This window comes from Botrytis fragariae (genome assembly GCF_013461495.1).
Source record: "Botrytis fragariae strain BVB16 chromosome Unknown tig00000274, whole genome shotgun sequence".
Lineage (NCBI taxonomy): Eukaryota > Fungi > Ascomycota > Leotiomycetes > Helotiales > Sclerotiniaceae > Botrytis > Botrytis fragariae.
The window spans coordinates 228,135-248,407 of NW_023501007.1; the positions used below are offsets into that span (position 1 = coordinate 228,135).

Consider the following 20,273-nt stretch of genomic DNA (forward strand, 5'->3'; position numbering starts at 1 on the left):
ATGATTCAGCTTAGGCCATGCGCGACATAATGTGAATTCTTGCGCATGCGCAAGGAATGGAGGTTCATTCACTAATTTATCCTTCGACTCCTCTTTGACCCCTCATCTCCAAGCCTTACCCCGCCTTGCTTAACACCCACTCTCTCGCTTGTCATTGATACCCAAATACCTTCGAAGCCATTATAAACAATACCTCATCTCCTTTTTAACTTTCAACCATACAAACAGAAAAATAGTACTCGCACGGAAGTTGTCTGCTTGAAGCTCCAATGTTAAGGGCTGGGTAAAATGAGGATGTAGAGGCCCACTAGTTTCCGCAAAAATACAAGGGAACTCAAATATTAAGCGATGGGGACGAAGAAAACATCAGACGACTACACGTAGAAAAACGATGGTAATTTTTAGGAACATTAGTAAATCGATGAAAACAAGAGATGATAGAAACAAACAAGAGCAAAGACGACCATACAGAATTCCATTGTTATCTCCATCTATCCCCTTCCACTCTTCCGCAGCTCATCCTTCATGCCACCAATATCCTTCTCACATCGTATCCGCAAACCACAACTCTTACCCACAAGTCCTACAAGTAGAGAATATGCGGGTGGTACATCCATGGTATAACACCCCTAATGACTAGAGATCCTGGAACTTCTGATCCTTATACATCCGCCAAATTTTCAACCCCTGTCACCCTTAACTTGGTCTATAACACTGGAAGAGCTCTCATGTGCTATGTAAAATCAAATGAAAATCAAATAAATTGACCCAATCATTCACTGAAAATCTTTTGAGGAAAAAAATATCTCAGGTCATCGCCCCGCACTCCTCTGTTCCACGCGCTATCCTTATATACACCCTTATCAAACTGATATATAAATACGCCTTCGCCTGCTCAGTTCCATTTGCTGGGTATGCAACGTTTTAATTACTATTGGTTCACCAACCATGCTACATCAGAATTCGAATGTTGCAGGGGCACATGTATTGTGTATTAAAATCATGAGCTGACATCAAATATATACCAAGAAAGACAGGAAGATGCGCTTAGCGTAAAGAGACGAAATCGAAAACATGCGCCGAATAGATGACAAAAGTAACCATTGAAATCTTGATCTCCAGATTAAAACAAACGATCGATAGCAAGACAAGATAAACAAAAATATAACAATGCAAACAAATACCCTGAACAGCTTCCCTAAGATAGTGAGGTTTTCTCATCTTGTGTGTGGCGAGCGTTGCACTCTGAAGAACTACCATCCCCATCTGCTGCATTGATACACATCACTTGATTCTTCACTCGAGCTAGAAACATGATTGGAGGATCCTCACTCACACCATGACTTGATGCAGCAGCATACATCAATATGGTATTTATGGGTATCATTGATGCATTTAGCACTTCAGTGTTTTCATCCTTGAATTCAAAAGCCATCGAAATGATTTCCACCTTCCAGATGTCTCTAGCATATATAAATGCCCGTCATTAGCCATATTAGCTCCATGCCGCAAAGTCAGAGACGAAGACATACTGTGACCACGCAGACAGCATCGTTGACTTCTTCAGTTTTTCGACATATATCTCAGCAGATGGTGCTACTGTGTGTAGTATGTGAACCATATTCGATCCATGCCAAGTAGATTCGGCATCTCTAGCTTCATCGAAAGGCTCGCAAAATTTTGACAATGGCGGATCTTGTTGCGCAATGTACGCGAAGGATGTATCCCTGTGTCAAGGATAGCAATTTTTGTAGAGATCTCTCCTTCATATCCTTCACTCTCCACAACTTCGGCTATCAATTGCAGATTTGGTAAGGAGTTGGCGACCGAGTTTATTCTGCAAGAACGGTCAGCGTGACCAGAACAGAGATAGTCCGAGGACGTACTTTAAGGCAGTTGAAACTGAAGAAGTCAGTACCGAATCGAAAACCTCGTTGTGAAATGCCGCACAACCGCTTCTGGATGATTTATCTTGGATGGGTCGTGGTTCTCGCTTCTCCTGATGGATATACTGGTTGTCTACTTCCAATCCAAACAATCAAGAATCAATATCTACTTAAAACTCAAACAATAAGAGCCAACTATCTATCTATAACAGCAACAATCGAAACTGATTATCTACTTCCATTCCAATGCACACAATAAAATAAAAGCACATCCTCCACATCCTCCACATCCTCTACACCATCCCAAACCAAACACTCCTTTCCATTCCCACCTCATCCCATCCCAATCCCATACCCCTCCCTCTCAACCCACCAAAATGAATAATCAACCCAGCCGAAATCAAACCCCACAAGTCAATATCAATGTAGAAAGTTATCTATAATTACATACTCATACACATCACAGATTATCAAGAACATAAAAATAAAATAAAAATACACATCCTTCAGCACCAAACAGTATATAATCAAATCCTACCTACCCACCCCCCTCCCTCCCTATGAACCTACCCACATCCCACCCATTCCAATCCATTTTCCACCAAACTTTTTAAATAAGCCTTCATCTACCACAGAAGTACAATCAATCTCCATCTCCATCTCCATTACAAAGAACATATACATACACATACACAAAATCTTATATATATTCCAAATCTCAATAGATATATAACCCAACCCAACCTAATCCAACCAGCTCAGCTCAGCCTAGATCTACCTACCTACCTACCTACCTACCAAAGCTATACATTCTTCTCACAATTAGAAAGGAATTTCGAGTTGGGAGAAACATTCAATAAATCAGGTAAGTCTAGCTTTGTATTCTTTTGAGTGGATCTTCTGATTATTGATAATGTAGTTATTATATCAAATTATATCGAATTAAATCAAATTATAAACACTGAGCAAATCCAATCTTATCTATCTACCTATTTATCAATTGACTTGTAGATATAACTCCCCCCTTGATCATATGCGAGTTAATTAATCCTATTTTGCCCTATTCTATTCCATCCCATCTCATCCCATCCCAACCCATCCCAAAATCACCATCCCTCCCCTCAAAAACCCAAGATTCTTCCAAGATTCTCCTCAACAATACATCATAATCCATCCATCCATCCACCCACCTACTATACATCCAACATCAATCCACCACCCCTCCTCTCACCTTTCCTCTCACCCTTTTATAAACCCATCTAAACCATCAAAATACGAATACATTTGTAAACCCACTACCCCCTCGTTTCACCCCCTTTTACCTCCTTTGTATCTATTCATTCATTCATTCATTCATTCATCTATCCATCGACCTACCCATTCACCCTTTTACTCATCTACCTATCTACCCATCTACCCACCAAAACCATCTACCCATCCATCCACACACACACACACACAGACAGACACAAAGAAAAAAGCCAACCAGTCATCCTTCCAAAATCTCCTTCCAAAATCTCCTTCCAAAATCTCCTTCCAAAATCTCCTACAAAGATCTCCTTCAAAAAATCTCCTTCTAAATTGAATCAAATCCACCAGCTTCTAGAATTGCCGAGCTCCCCAAGCTAACCTCCCTCCCTCCCTCTAGACCTCCTACACGTTGCTAAAATCGCATCATCATATTGAAACAAAAAAAAAACTTAAAAAAAACTTGATCTTCTTCTCCTTGAGACTTTCGCTTCGTGAAAATTTAGAACTTAGAATCAGGTAGGTAGGTAGGTAGGTAGGTAGGTAGGTAGGTAGGTAGGTAGGTAGGCACGTAGGGTTGAAGACGATATATATCAAATGAAAGTTATAATTTTCTCCGCAACTGAGTGGTCTTTCTTTCAACAATCTATGAATCAAAAAACATGAAATAATAAAGAAAAATATTTAAAGTGAAATATTTAAAGTATACAGCAAGAGGATCACTGACAACAGAAGAGTAAAGTAATGACGAGAAATGTTTCAGAAAAAACTTGATATTTTCCTTCTGGGATGTCAAATATAACTCAAAAAATGAAGAGAACCCCAACACACAAGATAATACAAGAAACATCACATCACTTCACATCCCAAATCATTGCACACAGCACAAATATTTTTCCCGGTTGAAGAGGGTATATTTTACTACTTTTATCATATCTAGCATCCTCCACCAAATAACCACTCATTGTCGTCCTCCTTGACTATCATCAAGATAGTAAAGTTGGTTTAACGTCACAAGAGTCCCAAAATCCCCATCCCCTTTTTCTCATTTCCCGTCATATTTCATATGTCATTCATGCGCCACGCCACCAAGATGTCCGGTTGATGGATCATCTGTTACCCACCGAGGGACTACCGCCCTATGCTGTTGAAAACTCCCAAGCAACGCTCACAATAACAAATCGCTTTTTGTCTTCAATGCCCCAACCAAGAAACGCCGATGTTGAAGTCGTTCCCATTGGTTAAAGAACCGCAGACATTATAGTAAAAAAAAAAGAAAAAGAAAAAGCTCATAACATCATCTTCAAATCACATCCCCTATTAAGACATAGATGGGAAGTGAAATTTATGCCTTGTTGGCATACTTTTGACGGTAAAACTTGGCAGCGTTGACCATGTTGGTCAAAGCAGCCTTAGTCTCAGCCCATTGACGAGTCTTAAGACCACAATCAGGATCAATCCAAAGTTGCTCTGGCTTGAGGAATTGCAACATCTCCTCAATTCGGTCCTTGATCTCTTGCTCGGATGGAACACGAGGAGAGTGAATGTCATAAACACCTGGACCAATGTGACGTGGGTAAGCCTCATCAACAAAGACCTTGAGGAGCTTAGCATCAGACTTGGAGTTCTCAATGGAGAGAACATCAGCGTCAAGAGCGGCAATGGCGTGGAAGAAATCCTGGAACTCAGAGTAACAGAAGTGAGAGTGGATTTGAGTGGAATCTTGGACACCAGAGACGGAAAGTCTGAAAGACTTAACGGCCCAGTCAAGGTAAGCCTCACGCTCCTTTCCACGACGAAGAGGAAGACCCTCACGAAGAGCTGGCTCATCGACTTGAATGACGTAAACACCAGCAGCCTCGAGATCAACAACCTCATCACGGAGAGCCAAAGCAAGTTGCTCAGCTTGGACGGATTGATGAACATCATCACGAGGGAAGGACCATCTCAAACAAGTGATTGGACCAGTCAACATACCCTTCATTGGCTTCTTGGAGATGGAGACAGCGTATTTGGACTCCTTAACAGTCATTGGTGCTGGGCGAGAGATATCACCAACGATGATAGGAGGACGAACACAACGGGAACCATATGATTGAACCCATGCGTGGGTGGTGAAGGCATAACCATCGAGACGTTCACCGAAGTATTGAACCATGTCGTTACGTTCTGGCTCACCGTGAACGTAGACGTCAAGGTCAAGTTCTTCTTGAACCTTGACAACATCTTGAATCTCCTTCTCAATGAACTTCTCGTACTCCTCCGCAGTGATTTCACCCTTAGTGAACTTGTTACGTTGAATACGGATCTCCTTGGTTTGTGGGAAAGAACCGATGGTGGTGGTTGGGAAAAGAGGAAGACCCAAAGCCTTTTGTTGTTGAGCAATACGTTCTGGGAACTCGGAGATTCTGTTGTAATCCTTCTCGACAATCTTGGATTGACGTTCCTTGACCTTGGGGTCGTTGGTTCTCTTGGAAGAAGCACGAGCTTGAATGGACTTGGCGTTAGCCTCGAGCTCAGCGCGGACGGAAGCTGGTCCCTCAGTAACAGCCTTAGCGATGATGGCAACTTCAACAACCTTCTCGGAAGCGAAAGAGAACCAATCAGCAATTTCTGGGTCAAGCTTCTTCTCGCTTGCGAGGGTGTGTGGGGTGTGGAGAAGGGAAGAGGAAGTGGCAACAATGACACGGTCCTTTCCGAGCTTTTGGACAGCAGACTCAACAGTCTCAATAGCACGCTTGAGGTTGGTCTTCCAGATGTTACGTCCATCAACAACACCAGCGGACAAGATGGTCTTGGATCCCAAAGCGGAGATGACAGTCTCCAATTGCTCTGGGTTACGGACCAAATCAACGTGGACAGCATAGATGTCAGTTGGGAGAGCATCAATGTTGTGGACGATGTCACCAAAGTATGTGGCGAAGACAATCTTTGGGATCTCATCACCTAAGCTGGCGAGCTTCTCGTAAGTTGGCTTGAAAGCAGCCTTGGTCTTGGATGGAAGATCGAAGACAAGAGTTGGCTCATCAATTTGAACAGTCTCGGCACCAGCAGCCTTAAGTTGCTTAAGGAGCTCAATGTAAACTGGGAGGAGGTTGTCCAAAAGATCAATTGGGTCAACGGATTGTCCACGGTCTGGCTTTCCGAGGTGGAGGAAAGAAACTGGACCAACCAAGACGGGTCGGGTGGTGATACCAGCATCCTTGGCTTCCTTGAACTCACGAACAGCCTTTGGGTCGGAGGTGAGCTTGAAAGCTTGGTTGTCTTGGAGAGTTGGCTTGACGTAATGGTAGTTAGAGTCGAACCACTTTACCATCTCCAAGGATGAAACATCAACACCATCACGTTGGTGACCACGTCCCATAGCAAAGTATTGATCGATTGGGTCGAGACCATGCTTGGTGTATCTTTCTGGGGTAGCCTGTAGAGAGAAGAGTTAGTGACATGTTACATTTGGATCTGCAGATGAGATTGGAATGCTTACACCAAAGTCTTGGATGTGAGTAAGAACTTGATCGTAGAGAGCGAAGTCGTTGGATGGGATGATATCGACACCGGCATCCTTTTGGATCTTCCAGTGAGCAAGACGAAGTCTCTTTGCCTCAGCAAGGAGATCATCTTGAGAGATCTTTTGACTCCAGTATGCCTCTGTTGGTATTTGTTAGTATCCAATGTGGGGTAGCATTGTGAGGTAACAAATCTTACCAGTAGCTTTCTTGAGATCTCTGAGAGCTCCCATGCGAGGGAAACCAAGAACGGATCTGTCGTTGATATGGTTAATAGCTGTAGGAGTACATGGCAGATGGATGCAACTTACGATTGAACCATATTTGCGGTATTGAAATGTGATGATGAAGTTCAAAGGTAAAAGATGGGTGAAGTCGAAGTATTTAAACCGACCACGGATTGCGTGCTAGCAGGTGAAACTAGACAGCGAAGTCGGAGATTGATGGATTGATTGGTCGAACACTTTTTCTATTCGATTCTATGGAGAGAACAGAAGAGAAGAAAGTAAATTGAAATGAACACTCTGAATGGAAATTCCGAGTGCACTCTTGGTTGTATTTGTAGTCAAAAAGAGGAAGAGAAGATGTGAAGCGGTGTGTGTGTGTGTGTGTGTGAGAGTAAGATAGATGGAAGGGAAGAAGAGGAGAGAAGCTTTTCTTCTTGTCTTTAATAAGTGAGGAAAGAAGATTGGCCGGCCCTTGAAAGGCAACACCCATCACTCATCACCCATCACCCACCCCTCTCTTTACTTTTTCCACCTACCCTTGTCTTTGAGGAACCCCGCCTAGGACTAGCGTGGAGAGTGGAGTCACATTTGAGGTACGAGATAAGAATACTAGCACGTGATTTGCAGAGATTTCGGACACTGGGATCTTTCTGTGACCTGTGTTGGTGGGTTGGTGGGGTCAATGAGTTATCAATGTTGCTAGCTGAGATGGTGCAATCATCAATTGCCAGGTGAATTAGGATATAGGATACTAATGAGGAGGAGATATTTGAAGACGTTATTGGCAATGACAATGCTTTTCTCCATTGCCACCGAAGATCACTGGATGTATGGATGATCAATTCTCATTTGTCAAATGGTGTGGGTTCTGCTTTCATTCAATCCAACAACTCACTTGCTCACGTTCATCTACAAAGCAAAAAGAACAATGCCATCCAGCTGCATTGTTCTTGAATGTCAATCCTTCATTCACCATGGCTGGCACCCAAAACTGCAAAGACACGTAGACACTACCTATCACCTCGGGATACAAGTGATGTGTATGTACAACAGCAACACTCGGTCCTCGATGTTTCTGATTCATGAACCTTTTATCGATCAGTAGGAGGAGTACAGACTCGCCCAGTGTAAACGTGTAAACTCTTTCAACTCCTCAAACTCTAGACGATACACAAACTCTAGACAATCTACAAACCCATCTTACCCAGCACCACCCCTCCAAATGCTTCCTCATGTATGCATGTTCCATACCAATCACTGTACACACACACTACACACCAACCACCAACCACCAACCACCCCTCTCTCTTCAATTCCATCCTCCCATCCTCCCATCTTCCCATCTATCCATCCCTCCATCCCTCCCTTCCTTCCTCCCTCCCTCCAATTCGCCCCCAACCTTCCCTTCCCTTCCCTTCCCCTCCCCACTCAAAACCCACCACCCACTCAGAAACCACCCACCAAACTCAAAAACTCAAACCCCACTCTCCAAAATCATAATAAACAATTCAAAACGCTTCGGCCCCCTAGCCCCGTCGGTCCCTGGAAATCGGCCTCCGAACACGCACCGCACCCTAATGCACACCAGGAACATCAATCCTCCGGACTCATCTATCCTTTTGCTTTCTTTTCTTCCCTCGATTTCCTCTGCTACGACTGTTTCCCATCCTTCATTCAAGGTTCATCCCATTCGTTACGCTACATTAATTTTCTTCTGAAAACACGAACACGAACATGAATTGATTGATTGATCGATTGATTGCTTGTCACCATCACAGAAATTCATCACCAAAAAGCATACATAACACGATGTGTTGGTCATAATCTTCATTAACATTTCTCTTTCCCGGCCATATCTTATCTTGCCTTGGATTTTGCCGCCTGGTATTGGTATCTAACTATTGTCCGTCCATCCATCCATCCATTCCTCCCCAACCCATTCCCGCCATCCTCATCTAATCATATCCATGAATCCTCATCGAAAAAATCCTCTCCACTCATCCCACCGGTCAAAATACCAATTCCAACGTATGACTGAATCAGAACCACAAGTCGAGCGCGAGCTCATCCCTATACCAATTGCTTTTAGGTGTCATACAAACAACCCCTGTCAATAATCTGAATGCACCACCGAGAGTTCCCACACCAAAATGCATGATTGCCTTTTCATATTCCACAACTCCATCCACCCCATCTTTTCCAACCATACCAGACCAGGCATACCCTAATGACCCTCACTGCTCACTCATTCCGTTGAGCTTGCTGTTTAAAAACAATACAAGATAGAATCAAAAAGAAAAGAAAAAGAGCTAGAAAAAGATATGATGTACAATTCCCATTCGACCAGTATACAATTATAAGTATAAGAAGAGCTTTTTTTATCCTTCCCTGGGCCGAATCTTGATACCCAAATGTGATGGTATTCAAGTATGTAAAAGTGTAATGTGAAACAATTCGAAAGTAACAGCCATAGCTTCCATGAGCCACCTGTCGAGAACGCCGTGTATAACTCCTAAGGGTAAAAAGATCATTCGCTAAAACGCTATTCAAAGTGCGGGGGTATCAAATCAGCTGGATATCATGATGATGTGTGTATAATGTGTTCCGAATCCGGAGTAAGTGCGAATGATGAAGGTCGAGAATGATATCAAAGAATGTTTAAATAGGTGTTTGTGATTTATCCTTTGAATGAGTCCATCCAAAAAGATCAAATTTATCCTTTCCATGCAGAGAGCCGAAAGAAACTGCCGAGTCCACAGGACTAGGCCTCGTAACTAAGATATCGCGTGGCTCCAGGAGTAAAGACTTTCGGTAATATTGCTGAACGTTCTCATTATCCGAGGCGGATTTGACGTGAACAATTTGAGCTTGAAGCCACTCTTGAAGTTCCGGAACTTCTGCCAGGCGATAAGGGATCTGAAAGCGTTGTAGTTCGCCGATGATTTTAGCCGTGCGAGTGTGTTTGTCAAAGTTAATGACAGATGTGCCGTCAGCCAATTGCTTTGCAGATGGGTTACCAGCATCGACAAATGTCAAATCTGTGAGGTAGGTACCAACAAATGGAAGGCATGGAGGGACATGGTCATGGAGTCTACGTCGAAGGCAGGCGTAATTCTTCTCTGGCTCCACAATTGCTTGTAGCGCCTTGAGCATTTCCTTTCGCTTTTGAGATACCAAGTCCCAGGTTTTCTTCAATCTAACAATAGTAGATGAATTAAGCGAGCAAATGATCGCCATCAACGAATCATAATTGTTGAGCTTGAGGCATTCATGCGCAATTTTGATCCAATGCTTGATGATAATGGCTCTCTTCTTAACGTCGTCGTGTTGCAAGATTGTGTCGGCGACAAGGTTAGAAAGATCTGTTGACAATGTCGCCATAGCTCTAACATTTACCGCACATGAACCACCCTTTCTGGCCTTAGTCCATGCGGCCCCGAGAAGTTCCTCTGGCATAATGGAGCAAAATATATTCATCTCCTTGATGGTCAATTGACGGGCCAATTCAAGTGGATCAAACTCGAGAATGGATGGATTGCTACCACCCATTTTCCAATTCTTCAAAACTGCGGCTTGGCTTCTTGTTACAACGACAGGAGGGACTGGTACATCGGCTGGTACATATTGACCGAGAGATGTGCTAATCTTTCCGATTGAGGAAACGAGCCTTGGCACCAGAGGTCCATCCATAGAAGACACCTTTTGAGCCAACTCCGAAAGTCGTTTGCCAGCTGCGGGGAGAGCAGCCTTAAGCTTATCATTCGCGAAGGTTTCGATAATTGAGAGCGCAGCGTAATCAGAGACCTTTCTCCAATGAGATTCCAGCCAGCCCTTGAATACATTGTAAACTCTTAATCTTACCGGTCCTGCGATATGAGGACTCTCGACAACATATTCAAAGCGATCAACCAGAGCTGTGGCAAGCTCAACGGGAGACGCGAACAATCTGAAAGTAAGATAAAAGGTTGAAACAAACATGGAGTCGGGTGTTGAATCGTGTGTAGTAAGTCGTTCTACCAATGCCGCCAGTGAACCGCCGGTAATTTGACCCTCCTTATTGTGTAGTAACTCGTGTGCGAACGTCTTCTCAAGCATCCTCGATTCGAGATCATATGGATCATCGGCGAATGTTGATTGGCTTTCAGCTATGCTGATACTTGACAAAGATGGCTTGCTTCTTGGTTCGTAAGCTGTTAGATCTGGAGTAGTCGCCCTAGTAGAAGTTTGCGAAACCATGCTCATCTCCGAATCGCGTGTGTAACTACTACTAGCTCCAGTGCTAGACACTGCGATACTGCCAGATCTGTATGATTGAAATTCTCCATCGCTTGTTGAGTTACGATCGGAAGGACTGTAATCTTCTTGGCTCATCAGAGGAGCGCCCATTTTTGGCAGTGGGGGTAGAATGGAGGTGTTCGAAAGTCGATTCGACATTCGCTTGGTTTCTGCCGCTGGCGGAGAGCTAAGGGGTATCTCTGGTAATGGTTTCTCGTAAACATCTGGAATGACTAGAGGTGGTGGAGGAGGACGCGATGAAGGCTGTTCCGGTACGGCAGCACTAACTTCGGGGCTTCGTGCCGCTTGTTCGATTGTGCCGCCTATCGAGGCAACGTTAATTCCAAGACCTTCGACTGGTTCGAATTCGAAGTCGCCAATTCGCTCAATCACGAATTTGGTCTTTGCTACTACTTCTCCAGCAGCTTTAACACATCCTGTGGCCGCCATTAGTAGCCCCCCATTTTGTTGAGCCATTACAACGTCGTCTTCTTCAACACCTGATGAGCTAATTATATCCCGAGCTGCCAACGCCAATTTACTGATTCTATCATACATTGCGTTCCGAGCATTGTTCAACGAGTCGGCGCTCTGGCTGTCGTGAGCACATACTGCTTCGACTACAATCAATAAACCTTGGCCAGCAGTTACTGACTGCCTAACTGACGACAGCAACCCTTGAGAAGACTGGCTTTGTAGATGAAGCCTTCCGATGAATGATCCCAAATATGAGAGAAATGTATCGTGACTAGAGTTCAATCTCTCAGAAACAAGATTTTGACGTTGTTCAGCGGGTACAGAGGCGATAAGTGAAACACGGTGAGATACGGAAGCCCTTTTAGCCTGAATCGAAGAAATGGATAATGGACGCGATGTTACCGCTGGGTACGCAGTCGATATCCGTTTGTGTGACTGTCGTTTGTTCTGCTCTTCCGATTGCAGGGAACTGGAAGCGGCGCTCGTCGAACTTCGGATCGAGCTTCTGTGAGATGCCGTGTCGTATGCAGGGTCTGTATGCGGTGTCCCGCTAAATGACGTCGAGTCCGCTGGTGGAGTGGGTGGAACATATGATTCCTCAGTAACGGTTGTCATGACTTTATGGACGGCCTGTCGTAATTTCGCATCCTCCTCCAAATTGTCCAAGAATTTTATACCTCTCACAACAATTTTGAAAGCTTTCAAAATCATCTCATCGATAATATCGTTCACAGTTTCCGTGTCTGCTCCCACTGAGGAACAGGTAGCAAAATCCTGCAATTGTTTGGCGGTTTTGACCAGGGCCGATAGATCGGACAAAAGAGCCTTTCTATTCTTTCGGAGGTTATCGTTGCTCTGTACAATCGGTGATTCACGAGTAAGGCAGTTCGATTTTTCCTTTTTCCGTATTAGCAAACATGATTCAAAAAAGCTAGAAGATCCTTACTAGTAAATATCTGACTCCTGCGATAATACCTCGCATGAATTGTTGGTTGCCAAATATCTCACTATCACTAGTTAAACCACTCCGTAGGAGATCCCAAAAGTTTAGCAATGCCTTTAATAAGTTCCTCATGGAATCTGGATCGTAGGCTTCACAATAGTTGGTGGGCAACCAACCACGCGCGCCAGAAACGAGTAGTGTCCCATCTGCCCAACCATTGGTGTGTATTGAATGCACTAAAACCACATCCCCTTCGTTTAGTGGAAGCGTGACCGAAGAATCCGAAATAGCATATTCAGGATGAAAAGGGTAAAATGCCCTCAAGAAGCTGTGAAATACCGGAGGAGGCTCCATTTGATTTAGATTTTCTCGAGAACCATTGGGAGTGGCGGGGGGCGTGATTTGTGATTGACTTCCTGTTGACGTTGTTTGGTTACTACTTCTGGATGAAGTGTTTCTTTTGTGTTTTGAGGATGATGCGTTGCTGTTTCCGCGCGGTCGACCCTTATGTATTGTAAGAGGTGCTACCTGTGCACTCGTTCGCTTGGAATGCTCAGACTCCTGCGAGTTCACCATGATGGTCCGCCTTTCAAAGATATCATGGGTGTTTTCCTATCAATATCCTAGTTGAATGGCTTGGGGTAGATTTGCAAATTGCAGTTATATTGAATGTCTCAAGACGTCGTCCACACTTTTAGTCTTAGGATTCGATATGACCCAACGAGATAATAATCCGGAAGTTTTGCGATGCGATTGTAATGCTTTTGTTTTGATGTTATTTTCCCCAGTGCTTCCTTTGTAGAATCGACCTCTATATTCGTCGAACGGTAAACACAATCTGATAGTGATAGTGGAGATTAGCAAGAACCCTTTGGATAAGAATCAAGTGTTGTTTTGGTTATGGAGAGGAATGAGGAGTGGGGGATGTGTGGAATGTCATGTCATTCTGAGAAGCTTGACTGGGATGGAGAGGTGCATACCAAAATTGGCTGAACCTTGGTCTCGGGAGAGACTTACCAATGAACTAGTCGAAAAGACGATTCTCGTAAGTGACTACCAATACTCGAAAAAAGGAAAAAGCGATCGTTTTTCCTTGTGATGTTTCGTATTTAAGGAAGAAGAGTCGTGTCTTTGATCTCTAGCTTAAATAATTAAGTCGTCGTTGTGGTGAGTGTTGTCGACTAGGAAAGCTTAGTTGACAAGACCGGAGGACCCTGAATCGCAATAAACTTTATGCCACGCGGAAAAAGTTTATTAAAGTCGGGATGTATTGTACTTTGACACCAGTTGACAGCAAAGCAGTTAGTGTATCAAGTCAAGAGATTTCAGAACCCTTGATGTGCGGCCGTCGATTTGTCAATCACACTGGGGGGGTCTCGGATGCACTTATGTGGCTATGATTTTTGTGATGCTCCAAACGCGAGAAATCAATGCGTTGAAACTTGAATTGTCAAAAAAAGGAAAATCGAGGAATTGGATCGAGACCGGGAAAGGCAATACAATAAACCCCACTCTCTTTGCTCCGTTGTAAGTAAGTTTAGATTGTAACTCTGGCACAGCAAGAGTACAAAAGTAGAGGAAGGAGAGAAGGAAGGAAGAATATAGATAAGTATGTGTGTGTATGTATGTATGTAGTATGTAGTATGTAGTTTGTAGTATGCAGTATGTGTATGTATGTGCAGAACATGCAGGAAATCCAAATTGATTGATTTGAGAGGTGCAAGTAATAAGAAGTCCAGGTAAGGTACTTGTTAAGGTACTTGTACTTAAAACAAGGTACTTTCAAGGTTGTCAAGGTGGGTGAGTGGATGGTGTATTTTGGTGGTGTGAGGTGTTGGGTATTGGGTGTAATGCCCTTGGGTGTACGAGGAATATGGTATGGTATGGTGTGGTATGGTATAGTGTGGTATAGTACCCTATGTATGGGCCGGTATGGATGATGCACAGATATAATGCAAGGGTTCAAGGAATTGACTCGGTCGATCGATTTTTCTTCGCATATGCAACCCTTCCTTCTTCTCTTTTCTGTTGAAGGCTCTCAGAGAGAGGATTCAAATGGTAACAAGTAGGTGATAATTATTGATAAATAAACGACGTAATGAATGAACGACTGAACGAGGTGAAGTGAATTGAGTTGAAGTTTGTGGAGAGAGATTGCTTGCTTTGAATCTTGTCAATTGATGGGAAGAGATCCTATCGAGTTTCAATTCGTAGACTCTTTTACATGAAGATGTTATCGGCCGTTGATCGCCTGTCGCTGTGTGGTATTTTTGGCAGTCGTGCTTGGTTGTAGTTGGAGATGTCGATGTGTCGATGTTGATCTCAATGTCAGTGTCAATGTCAATGCCAATGTCAATGTAGTGGAGGTTGAGGTTGTGGTTGTAGTCGAAGTGAATGTCGGATTCAAGAGAATCGGTGGAAGGATTTTGCCCTCTTCCCTTCCCTTCCCTTTCCTTTCCTTTCCTCCCACTTCCTCTCTATCGCTCACCCTCACTCTCGCTATCTATCACACACTCTCTCGCTCTCGTTTTCTATTACTCAAGGACCACTATCTTCCTTTTGGCGGAGTTCCCAGGTTTGTACTTCTTCTCTTACCTTGTAATGAAATGGGTCCCCCAGATTTGGGAAATTGTGCACCGTGCAAACAAGAAATCTACCTAGGTAGTTGTAAATGTGGAATTCGGGTGGATGTCGTTGTGGATTTCAGAGCTTAGATTTTAATTCAATGATTTCTTTTGATGTTTGGTGTTGACAGAGAGTGAAGGGGAAAAAGTACTCTCGGCCCTGACAATGATTGATGTAATATAATAATGGGACTGTAGGACTTTCCATTCTCTTCAACTCTTTAGATAGACTTTACTCTCTTTTCCCTCTTCGCTGCTACCGGCACACATCTTTTACTCTAATAATCATTATTATGAAAATACCGAAAAAACTTTAACAAGGATTTGTAATTGATTTTCCCATGATTCTCTGGTAGCGATCCAAGGAGACGGTTGCAATACCATCCGTATGTGAGTTCTTATTTTTCGGTGGCTTTCCAGTAGGGACGCAATGCTGTTCATAAAATGGCCATTCCCTATCAGATCAGATCCAAAGTAAAGTACCATACTACCTCTCTCTTCCTGCTCCAATAATATGAACTTCTCAATCCACCGAGTAAACAGTAAGGATACGAAAAGTAAGGTTTAATGATCAATCAATTAGCTCGACGGAGCGGAGGACACAGCAGCCATGCCATATTAACAAGGATTCTAGCTTTCTTTTCTGTTACTTTGACGACCGACTGACGGTTCGACAATTTTTACCATTTTCCCTAGCTTCACTTGTTCAAACCCTGTCGCTGCTCTTTGCTTCTTTTCCCTCTCATGAGATGCACGCTCGGCACGTTAATTCAATTCGATATGATATGCAAGGGCTACTCGTGAGATTTAGTGGAGTAAGAGAACACCGAAAGAGGGAGTGACGAAACGGCCGCACATACCAATTAAAGAACTGTGCCTGGGCTGCGCTTTGCTTGATTGATGGTGTAGGATTCTCGGGTTTGCAAAGAACCAATTGATGGGAGTGAAAATGGCAAGGAGGCAGTGAAGGGGTTACGAATTACTGCACTAGAGAGTGTGAGAATGTTATGAATCAAGGTAAGAGAGGGAATTGAAAAGCAGTCCCACGAATCGAATTGATACTGGGAAGATTCAGATAAATTCAATATCAATGGCATTCGATTCTAGTCCGAGTTCTACTGTTTCGTGAAAGATGTGACAGGGAAAACCCGAATGGAATTGGAGAAAGTCACGCAAGAGGGAGGGGTCCATCAGTCCCGTTTTGGCATTGTTGAGACTATCCAAGAGGCCAGGCATTGCGATGGGTTGACGGAACAAAAGCATCTGGCCCTGATCAACCACTTCTCAGATTCGAACTTTTCTTCAAGGCTTGATATTGATGTCTGTTCCCCTCCATGTGATGCGAAGAAAGACGTTGATTCTTCTTCAGCTCTGTGCTGCATTTCATGCTTGTTCAAGGAACGGTCAAGGAGTAAACACAAGGCAAGGTATTTTATAGGTCGAATCGTGTGATATTGAAATCAAAATGTGCTTCACAATCCATTCTTCCTTTCCAGGCCAATGCTGAAGGGATAATCGAAGGAATTTCATTCACAGGGGCTCTTGATTGGTAGTGATAATTTAAATTCCCCCCCCATCTCTGTCCTATTTGGGGTAATACTCGGGGGTCTAACAGCTGCCCTTGAAAGAACCCTCCGGGGTACCGGCGTACTGTACTCAATCGAGTCTTAGAACCTGCGCGTCTTTTGGACATCTGTCATGCCCTTGAAGTCCATAAGGCGCAGCGCAGTATCTGTCCGTCACAATTACCGAATGTGTGAAAATGGTTACGGCTGTTCGTCTAGACTGAGACAACTTCTGAGAAATGGGGACGATATTTCCTGATTCCTGGAAACGAGAGAGAATGAAGTTGTACAGCTTCTCGTGTTGTGTAGTATAAGGCACCAGAAAAACACCTTTCTACCTTCTTCTTTCAAGCTCTCATGCTCAGCTACAACAGGTACTCAACCATGGATTAGACCTCACACAGACTCTACATGATGTATACTACATAAGCATACCTGGCATGTATATACATTGACGTCGTAGCAGATGAATCAAATAATATCCTTGGCTGGAGTTGTTCACGGCTCAGCTTTTTGTGTATCATTGACAGCCTCACGATAATCTAGAGGTCGGAAGTATATCTGCCCAAAAGACCATTTTTCCATCGTTCCAACAAATCATGTTACAAGTGTGGTCACAGCAGCAAGTAGGTTTCAATACATCGATCGACGTGGGATATTTCTATCAGAACTCTTCTTTTACTGCGATCCGATTGAATACAATCTATATGCAGTGCAGTCATAGTGTGTGTGGTTGCCGCCATGCTTTTTCCCTTGACTTTGAGTGTTAATGTTATGAGATTTTGTATCTCCGTCCCCACCACCTATTCCTTTGATTTTATCTTTGGAGATTCATTCATGATAAAAGAGCGCGGTCAAATTCGTTTCTAGGAAATTACTGACGTCTTCAATTTACGAGTTAATCAATCAACAAAAGAAACTTCTAACCAACGTGCCAACGTGCCAACGTTCAAGCAACTTCGCCGTATCCGAAAAGTTGGGGATTCCGTCGCCACTGGCTAGATTTGTCTCTTTTCGTATTCTCTCCTCTCTCTCAAGCTGCTGGGCGGGGAGCCGGGGACCTCTTCTATCGGTTCGAGCTTGGAGCTTCTTCAAGGTTCATGAGACATTTCTAGGATTTTCCAGGATTTCCATATCCTAGCCATCGCCGTTCCATGCAGCCTCACTGCAGCCAATTTTGGACCTGCGCACGTTCCCCAGGATTATTTCGGGGTTCGGTCCTATATGAGGAAACAACATCCACCTTTCAAAATGCCAACCTTTTCTTGATCCAGTAACGGCACGGTTCGGGATGAGAAAGTATCAATCCAAATTGGAAAATGGTTGGTTCACTTCTCGGGATTGTTACCTTATGGTTACAATCCGTCAGACTACTTCCTTCCGACTGGCTTGGGTTACTATCAGATATCATCAACACAACGCTCAAAGATTCTGATACTGTACCGATGCTGATAATTGTCCGAACTCGTCACACAACATTATGATCTGGATTCTGTCCGTCTTGCTTTGTCTTTGTCTAACATTACCTTGTTTCGAACGTGAAGGAGCTCAAGATGATCGAGTGCGAATCAAACACGTGCGATTTCATTCTTCTGTTGATCAGTTTCCGCATTGCTAATATAATCATTAATTTATCATGTTGACGAGTTCTCCAATAGCTTCATTTTTGACAGCGGGTAAGGTATTATTCGCATGGAGGACCAAGCCCAAGTTCAGTCACGACTTTACCATTTCGGAAAACCAAAATCATCACGTCTTGATATGCTGGACCACCTTCTGGATCGGGCATATCACTTGCTCACTTATTCATGTTAAGCAAAATTATGGGATCAATGTGGATAGGATCTCCATGATCATCTACGACTTTATTTCTATTCAATGGGCATTATGGATACTCGAATTTCGCGCTTAGACAAATTCACAGATAGACCTACATCGGCATTCTCACGGTAGTCGCCGTTACGTCCGACTGGGAATGTTTTGGGTGTAAAACGGGTCAAAAATATGACGATCTTCCACAGAGATAATGATGTGATGTGATGTGAAGCAAGCAAGCAAAGAGCCAAGAAAAACGGGCAACCTCAGTGTTGATAATAATTAGCAGAAGCAGGGGAAATCCAAGCTCCGGAACTCCAAATCCATTAAGATTCGCACCCGTTATGTTAAGAATGTGTGTGACGAGACGCTGTATCGTTACTATCTAATAATGGTCATCGAGATGAAAACATTCACATCCACTCATTCTTCAATCTTGTTCACATCATCATCACAGACGGCCCGCAGTACATGATCATACCGTACAACCCCAATTAAACCCCACGCGAACAGGTATCTGATCAACCATAATCGTCGAGCAGCATTATCACCTTGCATATCTTACCATCTACACTACACAAGATGAGCCCATCCACCAGCACCAGGTCTTGAAGAATCAAAAACATGTGACTGAAATGGTTCCAATGATAACAACAAGGCGAAGCCCCTTCGAAAGGGGAAAGTAACCAAACGAACATTCCCCGTTCCGAGAAGTAGTCATGATCATCATCATGATGTTATGTTCCGAATCCTTTCGGAGCAAAGCAGTGATATTGAGATTGACATGGGACGGAGATTTGGGGGTCCCCCTCCTACTTTATCTGTAACAGAGGCGCCACCAGCATACATACATACGAATTAACACACCTTTCGAGACTTTTCTCCCGCTTCAACACTATGCTCTGAGAACGAATGGAAGGATCTCCAGAACGTGGGATGCGTGCAGCTTGGCTTGAACAACCTACTCCTTTCCCTCCGGAGACGTTGAAAATTGAAAGCCACCAACATACATCCAACTTCACATCTGGACGGAACAATTTTTTAAAAGAATGCCTTGGAGCATTCTCATCATTCTAGAATTTGTGATGCATTGGTATAGTATCGAAGTATCAAAATATGATACGAGATTTAGATGTTCCAGACTTTCAAATAGACCTACCTATCCTTTTGCGCTCCAATAACAATTAATCACTGATGCGCGTTGAGGTTAACTTGTACTGTAAGATCTAGAGTACAGCATACATACATACATACATACATACATACATACTCTATAACCCAAATCAGCACATAAATACCCCCCTAGGTACTAGGTATTGACCCCCACACCACCCACTCACAAGCCTTACCAAACATCATCCCACCACTACAAAGTAAATAAAATCTGTGGATGGGCAGATTTGGCAATGGTATGCACACTCTCGCACTATGCTGGCAAGCAAAGTCTACCTTGATGCTTATGCTTAATCTTATAATGGATGTAGAATGGCCTTTCTTTTTGTTGTAGGGTGAATACTGATTATCTTAAGGGTAGGGATAGGAAGTATGCGGGGGATTCTTAGGGTATGAAAGGTTCGTTCGTTTGCGACGAAGCACGTATCTATCGTACGTATGTATCTATTTGGATGGATCTGCGTGCATGCAGCAGACCTGATGTAGGTACCGTATCGTATGCATTTGCCTCGCTTGCCTTGCTTTGCCTGATAG

General features: G+C 43.5%; 2 protein-coding genes across 2 annotated transcripts; both read right to left on the reverse strand.

Moving 5' to 3' along the window:
• Positions 1-4,479: 4,479 nt before the first annotated feature.
• On the reverse strand, positions 4,480-6,962 carry Bfra_012373 (putative cobalamin-independent methionine synthase protein; the record flags this gene model as incomplete). Its single annotated transcript, XM_037342690.1, has 4 exons — positions 4,480-6,555; positions 6,619-6,782; positions 6,840-6,895; positions 6,952-6,962. 4 exons carry the CDS (start codon positions 6,960-6,962, stop codon positions 4,480-4,482), a joined length of 2,307 nt encoding a protein of 768 aa, XP_037187412.1.
• Positions 6,963-9,525: 2,563 nt separating this feature from the next.
• Positions 9,526-13,138, reverse strand: Bfra_012374 (uncharacterized protein; the record flags this gene model as incomplete). The annotated part of the gene is made up of 2 exons (XM_037342691.1): positions 9,526-12,516; positions 12,566-13,138. The coding sequence occupies 2 exons, from the start codon at positions 13,136-13,138 to the stop codon at positions 9,526-9,528; spliced, it is 3,564 nt and encodes a 1,187-aa protein (XP_037187413.1).
• Positions 13,139-20,273: the final 7,135 nt, after the last annotated feature.